The sequence below is a fragment of the Fusarium pseudograminearum genome, chromosome 1 (assembly GCF_000303195.2).
Source record: "Fusarium pseudograminearum CS3096 chromosome 1, whole genome shotgun sequence".
NCBI classification, from domain to species: domain Eukaryota; kingdom Fungi; phylum Ascomycota; class Sordariomycetes; order Hypocreales; family Nectriaceae; genus Fusarium; species Fusarium pseudograminearum.
In genome coordinates, this window is record NC_031951.1 from 302,472 (window position 1) to 316,305 (window position 13,834).

The 13,834-nt window shown below is 45.4% G+C and overlaps 4 protein-coding genes across 4 annotated transcripts; 2 read left to right on the top strand and 2 right to left on the bottom strand.

Moving 5' to 3' along the window:
* Positions 1-124: 124 nt before the first annotated feature.
* FPSE_10074 (uncharacterized protein) lies at positions 125-6,130 on the top strand (the record flags this gene model as incomplete). Its single annotated transcript, XM_009263191.1, has 3 exons — positions 125-687; positions 746-1,714; positions 1,768-6,130. The coding sequence occupies 3 exons, from the start codon at positions 125-127 to the stop codon at positions 6,128-6,130; spliced, it is 5,895 nt and encodes a 1,964-aa protein (XP_009261466.1).
* Positions 6,131-6,546: 416 nt separating this feature from the next.
* On the bottom strand, positions 6,547-7,030 carry FPSE_10073 (uncharacterized protein; the record flags this gene model as incomplete). Its single annotated transcript, XM_009263190.1, has 3 exons — positions 6,547-6,578; positions 6,636-6,963; positions 7,016-7,030. 3 exons carry the CDS (start codon positions 7,028-7,030, stop codon positions 6,547-6,549), a joined length of 375 nt encoding a protein of 124 aa, XP_009261465.1.
* Positions 7,031-7,995: 965 nt separating this feature from the next.
* FPSE_10072 (uncharacterized protein) lies at positions 7,996-11,706 on the top strand (the record flags this gene model as incomplete). Its single annotated transcript, XM_009263189.1, has 11 exons — positions 7,996-8,226; positions 8,278-8,932; positions 9,008-9,546; positions 9,607-9,621; positions 9,967-10,041; positions 10,093-10,570; positions 10,634-10,848; positions 10,909-11,220; positions 11,279-11,389; positions 11,450-11,558; positions 11,612-11,706. 11 exons carry the CDS (start codon positions 7,996-7,998, stop codon positions 11,704-11,706), a joined length of 2,835 nt encoding a protein of 944 aa, XP_009261464.1.
* Positions 11,707-12,208: 502 nt separating this feature from the next.
* FPSE_10071 (uncharacterized protein) lies at positions 12,209-12,712 on the bottom strand (the record flags this gene model as incomplete). Its single annotated transcript, XM_009263188.1, has 3 exons — positions 12,209-12,287; positions 12,339-12,573; positions 12,628-12,712. The coding sequence occupies 3 exons, from the start codon at positions 12,710-12,712 to the stop codon at positions 12,209-12,211; spliced, it is 399 nt and encodes a 132-aa protein (XP_009261463.1).
* Between the last annotated feature and the right edge of the window lie 1,122 nt (positions 12,713-13,834).

Genomic DNA, 13,834 nt, shown 5'->3' on the forward strand with positions numbered 1-13,834 from the left:
CAAGGCAACTTCTTACAATTAGAAGTGTGCCGCCTGATTTCTTCCCAGTTTTATTCTAGCAAATACACACAGCAAACCACACCCAAACTACAAAGAGAACTACTTACAACCTTCCTCAACAACAATGGCTACGCAAAATTCTTCCGTCGTCAGTACTAATGGTGAGGATCTCTGGATCAAAGCCTTTGACTCTCTCGATCCCGACCTGAGATCGTCACTCGGCCAGACTACGACGGATAAATGCGACATCCTAGCAGCTGTTCTCGACGCTGCTAAGAATCTGAAGACCATCAGTTTGCGCAAACGATGGATCTTTAAGCGATCCAACGGGCAGGAGGTGGTCATCCGAGATGTTTTGGAAAAGATCACCAAATGGGTTGATCGCTTCAAAGCTGTCGGTGACGCAGCCGTTCAATTCGATCCGGACAGAGCAGCAATACCTTGGGCAGCCGTAAGATTTCTTCTCCAAGCTCTAGTCAATGACTTCGAAAGATATGCCGCTATGGTACAGGCCATCGAGGTTGTTTCTCGAATTATTACACGCTACAAGGAATTTGAGAATTTATATCTTGGCCGGCAACAACCTACCCAGCCTGCACTCGAGGGGGCACTCACTGTTCTCTATTCAGAGGTTCTAGTCTTTCTGGCAAGAACCATCACTTTCTTTTCTAAATCCACCACAGGCATGTACGCAATTGCCGCTTGGACGGTTCTAGCTAACAACAGCAGTTCGCATGCTACAAAGTGCCGTATGGACTGGAGATGATAGTGTCCAGATCATCCTATCTCGAGAAGACGAAGTACTGAAGTTAGCCAAACTCCAGGATACATCAGACCTACGTTTTATCGAGACTACAGTCCTGCGGATGAAAGATCAAATCAACCATAATACCAAGCGTATTGAAGAAGAGGATTCTATACAGATGATATCATGGCTTTCCAACGCGCCAATTTCGATCCACCACGATACAATATCCCAGTCAAGAACACCGGACTTTGGACAGTGGCTCCTGCGCGATGTGGAATACAGGGACTGGTGTCAGTCAAGCTCTTCCTCTGCGCTCTGGATCCATGGAATCACAGGCTCGGGCAAGACTCATCTTTTTTCGGTTGTAGTTGACTCACTATTGGCGGACAGAAGTGCGAACAAGGCCCTGTCGCCTTTTGCGTACTTTTACTGCCTTAACAATGACTCTGAGCCAGAAAGGTCTTCTGTTGATGGAATACTTCGCAGTATTCTCCGGCAATTGACAATCACGGAAAGCCAAAACGACGTTCGCGACTTCTTGTACTCCGACTTCCAACGTCGCTCCAGGTTGGCCGACAAACGAGGACTGGAACTCCCAAAGCTTAACAGAAAGGAATGTGTGGCTCGCATCCTTCAAGTAGCTGACGAGGACCCTATTACTATTCTACTCGATAGTGTCGATCAGGTTGAAGAGGAATATTGCACTATCCTCTTGGACTCATTGTTTGCAATCATGTCAAAGGCTGCGAATGTCGTCAAAGTGCTAGTGACGAGCAGAAACAGTCTTGACATCCTCCCATTTATACCCGTATTGAAAGAGATAACCGTGTCAGCCGAACGGACTCGCGATGATATGTCACGGTTCATTGCATACAAGATCGATGAGGCCAAGTTGATCAGCGGAAGACTCTCCTCCAAGACGAGGGACCATTTGCAAAAAGCTTTGTTGGATGGTGCAGGTGAAATGTAAGCTACTTCTCTCCCAATCACAGACCGATCATTGTATAACTTATGTGTAGGTTTCTATGGGCCCATCGACAAATTCAGCAACTTCGAAAGATCAGAATCGAAGATGATCTGCTGCCAGCTTTGCAGTCTAGTATTCTTTCAGATCTCGACCAATTGTACGACATTGATCTCCAGCAAATTTTACGTTCAGGGGATACGTCGCGCCGACTCGCCATCCAGATCTTTTCCTGGCTGCTTTATATGAAAGCTCCACTGACACCGGACGCGTTGCTGGCCGCTATCCTTGCGTCGAGTATCAAGATATCATCTTGTACAGTGGCTGATATTTCCGCTCTATGTTCCAACTTGGTTGTCGTGGACACTAAGAGTCAAGTTGTTCGAATCGCCCATCAATCGATCCGAGATTACCTTCTGCGTACTCGCCAGTCTCTCTTTTCTGCACCTGTATCGAACACCCTGCTAGCCTCCACTTGTATCAATGCCAACGCTCTTGGATCACCTGGTGGAGTAGACCTCAAAATGTACATGAGGCACTTCTACGTCTATGCAGCCATGTATTGGGCAAGCCATTTTCAAGGTTCTGGAGTGGTCGACGCAAAACAGGAGCTATTCCAAGAGATGTCGTTATTTATATTCGGCGACGAGGGTCATGATGTCAGCCTTTCCTTCGAAGCTTGGCTCGATATCTGTAAAAACATTGCCTCTGTCCTCCCAATAGACCACGCCATGAAGGCAGTTTTAGATGCTATACCTAATGAGAGATCGTCTCCTCTCTTTTTGGCCGCTATCTTTGGGTTCGATGGGCTATTATCGCTTCTTGCCGAACCAGAGATGGAAACAGATTGGAACCAGCGCAACAATCTTGGTCACTCTGCAGTATACCTGGCAGCTTCCTCAGGACATATTTCCACAGTGACAGCCTTGATCAGACAAGGCGCGGCATTGAATGTGGAATGTGGTGGATATGGTAGCCCTCTCTACGTTTCATGCTTTAGAGGCTATCATGAGATCGTAATCCAGCTTCTTGAATCTGGAGCTTCTCCAAAGTGCGGGACAAAGTTCAAAAGTGCGATCCATGCTGCTATTTATGGAGGTAATGAAGATATCGTGGTCACTCTAGTACAGCACAGTCGAACTATTACCTCTGAGCAAGATTATCAGGAAGTGGTGCTGATGGCGACAGAGTATGGTTTGATCAAGGTCATCAATGAACTGAAGAAGCCAAATTTCAAATCATTCATCGTCAAGGAAACCCCAGATCAACATATGATGAAACTGGCGAGGACGATCAGAGGGGGTCAGTTGGGAGTACTGAAGAGTCAACTGTCTAGGGAGGGGCCTAAGGCTTCGGAGGTATTCCCTGTGGATGCAGTTGCAATCGCCTCCCTTTATGGACATCGGGATGTTGTTGAGTTCTTACTTGAGCAAGGTCTGGATATTGAAGCTGAGGGCCAATTTGGCACGCCGTTACGATCGGCGAGCTTGATGAATCACAGAGCCACTGTTGAACTACTTGTTCAATCTGGTGCGAACATTAGGACAAATGAAAAGAAAGGCAATCCCTTGTATGTCGCTGCGATAAAGGGCTATGCAGATATCGTCAGGATCTTGCTTCACGAAGGTGTAGATCCCACACGAAATACTCCGACGGGGTCTTTTGGCAGTGTCTTGGAAGCTGCAGCCTATTTTGGGCACAGGAATATTGTCGAAACGTTGCTCGATCATAGGATGTCTGTTCCTCGGGTGTTGGAACTTAAGAATGCGTTCCATGCCGCTGCAGAAGGAGGCCGCCATGAGGTCATCATGCTATTCCTCGATAGAGGCTATAAATTTAATCTACCGGCAATTTCGAGGGGTGGCGCACGTGGGTTACGAAACCGTTGTTGGGGAGTTGATGATTCTGGATACTCGAGAGATGTCAATAGAGGACGGAAAACTGAAGTCATTAAAGATTTGGAGGAAATGCATATCAACGAGGATGCCACAGTGGTTGAGACTGGCGATTATCTAGAGGATTTCTTTGAAGGCCTCTATGATCAGAGAAGAGCATGCCCTCCTCCAAGACGTGTCAATTGGCACAGATCTGTCTCTAGACACTATGCACTTGAGATCAGTGCTGCTTGTGGGAGAGAAACGGTCATCAAGGTACTGTTGGCGCAGAAAAATACCGCCAGGGTTACGGAAGATAATGTCCACGTAGCCCTTGACGAGGCGGTATACAATGGTCATTTGGGTGCCTTTCAACTCCTCCTTGAGGACATATCTACCAAGAGCTCTTTCTTGAGATACTTTGACAACCATTTTAGGAAAGCAGCACAAGCCCGGCAAGAGAACGTCATTGAGTGTGCTCTCACGAGAGCCTTGGAAATTGGCTACACAAAGGAAGAGATTGATGAACTGAGACTACGACTACCACGAGGGAGGGAAAAGTACAAAGCAGTCTCTATTACTCACGACCTTCTCAGGTCAGATTTTCTGGCATCCTGTCAATCAGGGAGTGTGTCAGAGCTTGAAGACATCTTACAATGCAAACATGAGCATCTGTTGCAAGAGACAGATCTGTTGGAGGGAGTACAAATTGCTGTAAAGAACGGAGGTGCACCGTTTTTGAAAGCGTTATTCAAGTACCGCTCAGAACTGGAGGAGCTCGCGATTCCCAGTCAGGCATTGGTATCTGCGGCTGGAAAGGATCTGGAGACATCAAAGCTGCTGTTCCTTCGTAGAGAGAATTTCCCGTACTCTCTCCATCTACTGGGTCAAATGATGCATTCGGCTTGCAGGAACGGGCAACCTGAAGTCATCGAGTACCTAGTGTCGGATTTCGGTGTCGACGTCAACACCAACATTCTGGAAGATATTACGGACCGTGTCGAAGATTTGGAAAGTATTATGGATGTTTCAGGCCGGGATAACGACAGCTCAGAAACATCCCAGGGGGTTCGATTTATTAGCCCTCTACAAGTCGCCCTAGCTTGCTTTCAATCCTTTGGGAAGACGTCTAGGAAGACGTCTAATCCAGAGGTCTTTGAAAATGAATGCTTTTCCGGGCATGAGAAGGTTGTTCAAACACTTCTCAATCTTGGGGCCAATCCAAATTCTCTCGGTGGAAAGGCCGACTACCCACTTAAATACGCGCTGAGATTCTGCTCGGCCACGGTGGTAAAAATACTCATCGGAGCAGTGGCAGATATCAGGCTTGCATCTAAGGATGATTCAGCTCTGGTGATAGCAATTCAGAGAGAAAGGGACGCAATGTCAGTTACATCCAGCGTCCTGGACGCTGGCTATCCTCTACCTGATTATTGTGAGCAGGGAAAGACGTTCATTGAGACACTTCTTAACTCTTTGATGACCTATTACACGTGGTCGTTCTATCCAGACAAGGAGTATCATCATTATAGACACTTCCACACTCTGACTGTGGAGAGAATCTTTGACCAAGGGCCTGGAGCTGTCCTCGAGCTTCTTCTACAGAAGTACGATACTGGCAAGTTAGATGATATAAGGTACATTCGGACTCTTCAAATGGCCTGCTATGTCGGTAAAGCATCATTTGTTGACTTGCTACTGGCTCGAGGTGTTGATGTAAATGCGACAGCATACATTATCGGCAGTGCTGTAGAGGCGGCGGCCCTGGCCGGACATACAAGCATTGTAGGACGCTTACTTCAGGCAGGAGCGGATATAAATAACATTCACGGCAAATGGGAAACGCCCCTTCGAGCAGCCACCTTTGGTGGCTATTGCGATGTCGTGCAAATCCTGCTTCAACATGGCGCGATTCTCAGAGAGCAACTATCTACGCGTTCACGAGATCCAGCATCACCAAGCCTTCTCCAACTTGCTGTAAAGAAAGGCTATACAGATATTGTAAAAACATTTCTTGCAGCGGATTCAACTATTACTAGTCATGGAGATTGCTTGCAACCTCCCCTTATTATGGCCTGCAAGAAGGGAGATATTACAATGGTCGAACTATTTCTACAGGCTGGCGCTCATGTAAATATACATGGTCGCAAAGACGGTAGACCATACATCTGGACCAGTAATGGAAGTCCACTACATGCTGCTATTTTGGGTGGATACATTGGTCTTGTGGAGAAACTGCTCTCAGGAGGAGCCGATGTCAACTTTTATGTCGACGAATGCATCTTTAAAACACCACTTCTAGCAGCGTTCTACCAAGGAGATCCTAAGATAGTACGCTTACTTCTTGCTAACGGTGCTAATGTCCCCAGATCCGTAAGCATTATGATGGATCTCGGGTCAAGACCTGGATGCCGAATCAATGAAGAGTCTATCGCAGTTCTTGCTACAGAGGATGAGCGTAGCCTTCAAGAAGCCTGCCTGAGGAAGTTGCAATGGCTTCGAGGCCTTACAGAAGATATGTTCCATTCAATTCTAAAAGCATAGAGCGCACAGCTTCTTCAATTTATTAGGAGATAAACTAGGGATTGTTGGGGATAAAGACAACGATGATGACGATGATGGAGAAGAAGAAAGCGATGCTGGTGACGCAGGTATAGATTTTAGGTGTATTCTCTTGAACCAAAGCTATCCTATCATTACTCAATCCCAGTCAGCTCTTTACTGCAGGACTGGAGCATTATGGGGAAATTCTCCATCATAGTTGTAATACACACATAAGCAATGTGTTACCAAATACGGCGTCGTGGGTTGGCAGGCTTCGGGTCACGTGCGGCTACTTCGTCCAACAAAACAACGCATCTTAAGATGACCACGTATTTTTGGTATTTGCTTGCATCATGAGTAGATATTTGTAACTAACGAGATTGATTTGCGTCGGATTACCTCCATCACATAGCCCACTAAGAGTCGCAGTTGCAAAAGTAAGAGTCTCCTATACCCATATTAGTAAACTCTAGCCTTGACAGACACGTAACCAATCACCACTTACCTTCTTGGCTGCAAGTCTCTTTATGTTGTTCATCATCTCCAGCAGCCCCCATTTGCTTCAGACTCTCAATACACTCGTCGCAGTTGCTGACCTTCATACAATAACCAGCACAGTACTGCTGGTTCCTAGTTGTACATCCCGTGTGGCACTGTGCACCACCACCTCCGGCAGGCTGGCCGAAACATTCGCCTGTGCATAGCGCATTGCTCTTGGCGACGCATTCGATGTAAGAGCCTCCTAAGCAGTTGGGGTTTTCGCCAACGTCGCGAGGCTCTGCGCACTTGCCGCCCAAGACTGGGGCAGATGAAGCAAGGAGAGAGAAAAGAGCCTATAATACCAATTAAATTTGCAAATTATGGATGAATGGGATCATAGCGTACCCATGCGGAATGCATTTTGATGAGTGTGTTTGATGGTGAAGACGTGCTAGTATTGATTGGTGATGTTTTTCGATGAACCTAGAGATAAGGGACGTATTTATGTAAACTGAATAGTCCCGATCGTGATCCCATCGTCAAGGAACAGGACCATAACAGATTCAGTGACATCACAGTTGGATTGGGATTGAATCCTTCGACCCCAGACGCGACAATGATGTGCAGTAGGATTCAGAACGGGATATTACTTATGGGGCGGACAGTGGATCAAACGAGGCTCAGCTGAGCTGACAGGTGATGCTATGTTTTGATTCTTGACGATCATCGTCTCACTCTTCCTCAATACACATGTAGTTCTTGGAAGCTTGGTTGCTTATTTTCTTGGCTTATGTCAGATAACGTGAGGAAATTGAGAACCGAAGCATGGATCACAATCCGCTTATCTTGATAATCTAGCTCTAGCAAGGCACGCAAAAATAACTGTGGAACCGCTCTGCCTTTCTTGATTTATGGCTGGAACTTTTGTTATTTCCTCAAGCTGTGATACTCCAAGCACATGTGTAACATAAACATACTCAGCCGACAACCCATTTAGTCTCCGTGCATCTATCCTGAGTATTTGTGGCTTATGAGCTGAATATTATATTGACAGGGAGTCAAATTGAGGCCTACCATGAACTCCACTATGTCAACCACTCATGATCAGCATAGCACGGCACATCCAGTAAATAGGGTTTCGGTCTACCGCTGTGGCTTTATTCGTAGACACAGATAGGCTCATAGGCTCAAAACTTGTGACAACCTCTGCAGTTGTTGATTAATAAATGACAAATGGTCCGAATGGAAGATAATCCATAAGAGACAATTTAGATTCGTACATTTTATGCAAGGCTCGTAGGACGGAAAGTTAAATAGAGAAGGCGAACCCAATACACACCAATCCTCTGTCTAAACCTCGACTACTTTCGACGGGGCCCTTCAACATGTATTCAAGATCAAGGCTCTATATAGAAGTCTTCGTTCCACTGGTGCTACCCTGGCTATTCTATTTTGAAAATAGATGGTTCAACTTTATCACGCAGTTCGTTTACATGCGGCGCCGAGAGCAGCGTCGTGTGGCTTTGAATAACCTTGTTTCGCAAAAGAAAGAACAAATCTGGCATGCTGCTATTTCAGGTGGGGATGGTAAGATTCAAAAGTTAATCGAAAGCGTGGTAAAAATTATCAATTCAATCAAGAAATATAGTTAACTAAGAAATCCCTAGAACTTCAACCAAACAAGAGGTATTATTGCAGCTGATGTGGCAGGGGAACGTTACTTCGATGACATCGACCATCCAGTTAGCGGACAGTCCCGTATGGAGGCTATTGCGGATGAGTTAGCCAACACGTCTCGTTTTGTTCCCGAACAAGAAGAACAGAACACCATCTTTGATAGGTCTGGCACAGTCTCAATTCTATGGATCGCTATTGAACGAAACCATAAAGACGACGTCAACTACCTCTTGACAAACCGAAACATCTTGTTGCAAACACGTCATTGCTCTGGCCAAGACACTGTCCTTCATAAGGCAGTGTTGAGAAATGATTACGGTCTTACGAAATCCATACTGGAGACAAACTCGTCGATATCGCCGTCTAACTGCGTCAATATTACAAACCGGCTTTCGGAAACCCCATTACACAATTTGGTCCACAACGTTCGTGTTAGGAAATGGAAAAAAGGATCCGAGGAACTGAAAGAGGCCCTCAGGATATTTGACTTGTTGTTTGAACATGGTGCCAGCGTCAACGCGGTAAATCAAATGCTCCGGACCCCACTTCATATGCTCTTGGATTCCTCCCCGGATGTGGATATCAACCCCCTTTTCGAGAGGCTGCTCTCAGCTGGAGCGGAGGTAAATAGCAAAGATATTTCTGGTAAGACCCAACACGATCCAGGTCAAGACTGGTTACATGTCCTTGTATGCATACATATTCTGATACATCATCCAGGAGAATCGCCTCTTCATCTAGCATGCCGTCAAAAATATCAGAAAATTATCGAAACACTGGTTAAGACAGGCGCTGATATGAGAAGCCTTGACCGCAACGGAAAAACGCCAAAATCTTATTATGGGGACAACGATTTCTGGATGAGGGTAGAGGTAATATCCTTTGTCGGGATGGCCAAGAGTAGAAAGCCAGTCAAACTTCCACCCAGCCGCAAGACAAGCACCAGAAGTAGACGAGCCATTTGCGACAGGTCACCAGTTTACTGTCGATTCCAGCAAAGTAGACAAGCAGCAGGAGTGATACCCCGAAAATCTTTGCATTGGATAGCGGAGGATAGTTACATATCTAATGTTATCTACGCGACAAACGATGAGAACAATGTCACCTTCCTTGACGATTGCGAATTGCAATCCACAAGCTGGTGGGACTATGTTGAAACTTGTCTTGTCAGTCTACCCGATCCACCCACAGGCGTGACTCATGAAGAGATACAAGCGCCTCAAGACAAATGGAGATGGGTCAGTTTACCTGCCAACAATGTAAGAATTTCACATTGAGTCAGCTCTTCCTCACTTATTTTCTGGAACTAATTTTACTAGATGACATGGGTCAAAGTAAGTGATGTGGTAGTTGGCATGGATCATGTTTCCATATTCGGCCACGTCTTGGATTTTTAAACCCTGATGATTAAAGATTTGCCCGTTTGTTTGCTTTATTTTACTAAAGGATACGTTATCATCTAGGATTTCCTTCTTTCTAGTACCAGGAGCTGGACAAATCCTGGCTCCGATCGTGCGACTTTGGAATTCTTCCAAAACAACATCAGGGTTCGCGACGCGAAAGAGAATAATTCTCGCATAAGAGCCCCACATGCTCAAGTAAGTTGAGTGTATCCTATTATATAGAACGCATTTGTCAGAATATATCACCTTGCAGATATTGGTCTAACATTACAGTAGATGATGGGGATCAATTTATCGAACTCCAGCGGCTCCACCAACAGTCCTCAGGCAGGATCAATGGTGTCTATCGTGGTAGGTCTCAGTGTTTATACTAATACACTTTGTTAATATGGTGACATCCAGATCCCGTATCTCGACATCGAGGTTGAAGAGAATGTCCCTGACCAGATTGAAGACGTCTATTTTCCTTTCTCAGGTCTAGATGGCGCTCAAGTACCTCAAACTCTAGATCAGACTTTCAATAGCACCAAAAGCCTGTCAGGTCTACGGTCGAAGGAGAATCAAGTTATCTACAGGTGGTCTGAAAGACAAGCATCTCGACAGCGTTGCCGCCGAGTCGCGGAGAAAGGGATATATTCACTGTTCCAGCTACTCATCTTCAAATTGCTTCTTTACCAAAATTGGGGACAGTACCAGTCCCGTGAGGAGTTTCAACAAACGCGCGAGGGGCGTTATTCAGCGAACCCTGTTTTTGAGCAACAAGGTAACTCAGTGCCTATTGACGAGTCGGGTAACGAAACCAGAATGCGCAGTATCCAGCTGGAAGCCAATTCGAAATGGTTGATGGTGAGGCAGCTTTGGCTCTGGAAACTCAATGATGGTAAGCTCTATTTACTCATATCCTTATTGGAACGTTTCTAATGATGTTTATAATCTTTATTAGGTACGATTCTCACTACCATTCCGTCGCGGAAAGGCATGTGCGCAGCGGATGATTTATTGGAGACGATCCGACACAGCGACTTGGACGAGATATCTACCGCTGACGACCTCATGAAGCACATTGTGCAGCAAACTGTAACCTTTACAGAAAGGTTCAAGCTAGCTGGCCTTGGCGAACATATACTTGATATCTTTGAGAGTGAACTTGCCTTTGAGGTACGATTTCCTCAGAATCTCTATGAAGCTCGATTCTGGAAATTCTAACTTCACTTGCAGGTTGACCAAGAAGCTGTTTTCTTCAACAACTTTACGCGAAAGGATTGGAACTCTAAATACGCAAACAAAGCCATCAACGAAGCGGCAGGTTGTACTTGGCGTGTCAAAGATATTCGTGGAGAGCTTCGCCTCATCAATAAAGTCTTGACGCAGCAGTTGGATGTTCTCAAGGAATTCGCCATGATAATCGCGGGTATGTCGCCTGAAGAGGGCAAAAAGCAGGGAGATACTCTGATCCGAGACTCGGGTTTGGAACTTTTGATGGAACGAATCAAACGGATGGATGAAGATGCTGCCACGACAATCGAGGGGGTAAGTTGGTATCCATCTATACTTGACCTCGATACAATCTGACGGTAGTTTCGAACAGCTCAGCAACATCACCCAGGCCATGCTAGCCCAAGCATCGCTCAAAGAGGCCGAATCAGCACGACTCATGAACTTCATTATCCTTCCATTTACAGTTGTAACTGTCATTTTTGTAAGTTTCTCACCAACCGTGCCCACATGCTTGAGACAACCTCTGACTCGGTTTTGGTAGACACCCCTGTCATTCATGACTAGCCTCTTTGCCGTGAACTCAGATGGCTTCCCACACAACGATGACGGGGAACTTCGGATACCTTCAGATTGGCTTCGTGACAAGATGAGTAGGTTCACCCTCGAATGTTTAATTGGATTGCTTCTAACATGGTATTTATAGTTATTGGTGAAATCGGAACATTGATTCCTCTTCTCATTATTATTGTGTCCATCTCTTATTTGAGGACTGACAGAAAACGTGCTACGAAACAATAGTCATGGCGGTGCGCAGGTAGCAGGGGTTATCTAAATTTTGTGGACTGTGTGTCTCGTTCTCGACGAATGTCATCCTGGTAGTAGATTTGCCTGCAGATCGCTATTTTCTGGTGCAGGGTAATTCAATACATATTCTAACATCAATTACATTCGTTGTTAGTACTTTCACTCTCAAGTTGACCGCCCGGATACTGGTGTCTTATTTCGCGGATCTTCATAGTTAGATAGTGAATAATTTCTTGATAGATTAAGCAGTTTTCCCCATCAAAGATGAGGTAACATGCGCAAAGGAGTTTTGATATCGTGAGCACATCTCTGGAAAAACAATATCGTAGCTAATTTCCCCTCTTCGACTTCGACGTTTCATTCCCCATATTAACCTTGCAATTTGAACTCTTCAAGTTTATTCCTTCAATAGTAAAACCCTTTGTCACAATTGCGTTCTCAAACCTGCTCGGCCATCCCCCAAACCGTGTTGATACTAAACGCTTGCATCTGCAATCTAGGTGTTCAGAACAATATCACAGCCAGTTCCCGAATAGAAACGATCAGACGCCAATTTATGCTGGCGTTTGTATTGGCTAAAGTGATAATGTTAGATACGGACTGTAAAGCAGATATTAAAGACTTACTCGTGACCAGCTGGGCCTTGCACTTCACTAATGTCGACCACATACATGCCATCTCTCCAGTAGCACTGCTGGTTCTCAAGCTCGACGGTGTATTTCGCCAAGATGCCACAGTACAATCCGAGATGGTCGTCATTTCGGGGCTCCGTGATGAGTTGCACTCGGTATCTTCTCAAGGCATTTTCATACCAGTTGTCTGTCCATTGGAGGATGAACTTGCAATTCGCACGCTTGTCAACTGAGATAATAGTCAGTACTGAATAGTGTTATCATTGCAGAGTGAAAGATCTACCTTCGACTGCTTCGACGGGCGCAGGAATAGCTGTAGCAAGACCAGGAATGGCGAAGAGAGCCTGTGCAACAACAGAGAACTTCATCTTGAGGAGTTGAATGAGATGGTTGAATTAGTGTCGAATATGTTTGTGAGTTGGGATACAGAGAAGAAGAACGGGATTTCTTTTCAGGCACTGGGTTCCCTTTATAGTGCCGCATCACCAGTCAGGCAATGTCTGAGTCTATGCTCAGAGTATGTAACGTCGCATAGTGCTCCGAAAGACATCGGAAGTCGAATGTCTAGCAGATTGAGCGCCTTGGCCGGATCCACGACTATGAAGATCTTGATCCTTGAATTGCCTCATAAACGTAGTGGAAATTGCAGTCAACATCAGTTTGCCGCTGGAACAGTAACATTCTGGGATTGAGCATGTAAGGTTCAGAATCCATATATCCACATTTATGGGTATACGAGCATAGTCCCCAGACCCCATCGTGAAAGTTACCCACTCCGATAGGCTCGGCACACCTCGTGATAGAACAAATCGTAGTTCAGCTGTGCTTGTTAATGGGTCCGATGAAGGCGAGCACCATAGAATACAGTTAATTCTAAACTTATATATAAAATGGGGCGAGCGTTTAGATAACTACCTTATCTCGATTGTCTAGCCTTATTCTATATGATAGTTCTTGTATATTGTTTACTATGTTTACCGAGACATACGTCTCACATAACCTGGTACTTGCTGTATTGCATAGTTAACTTCTACTGGCAATATATGTCTATGTTTTAGACAGCTGTCATCAAGTGAGGCAAGCTAGTTTGCATTCTCGTGAAATCAATCGTAGGAAGTCAGAAAGCCGAGACATGTCACAACATATCTTATAATGCCGTATAGGAAGGCTATCGCCGTTTTTTCTAAACCTCTGGAAATCACCAACTGGAGTTGCTACTGGAAGACCGTCACTTGTGGCAACGCTTTTCATGATCAATCTCGTGGAAATGTGCGGTGGTACTCAACAGAAAATAATCTCGTCAACTCCACAATCCCCGCACCCCTCATCGCCACTAGCTCTCCGTCTTTGTCAGGGGAATACTCCAACATACAAGGTCTTTAATCGAGTAAAGTCTCACCGCTAGACATGTCTCCATCTCATTCAAGTCTTCCACTGTGAAACAATGAGCCTTGAATAAACAATATCCTTGCAGGTTTTCTAGATTTTAC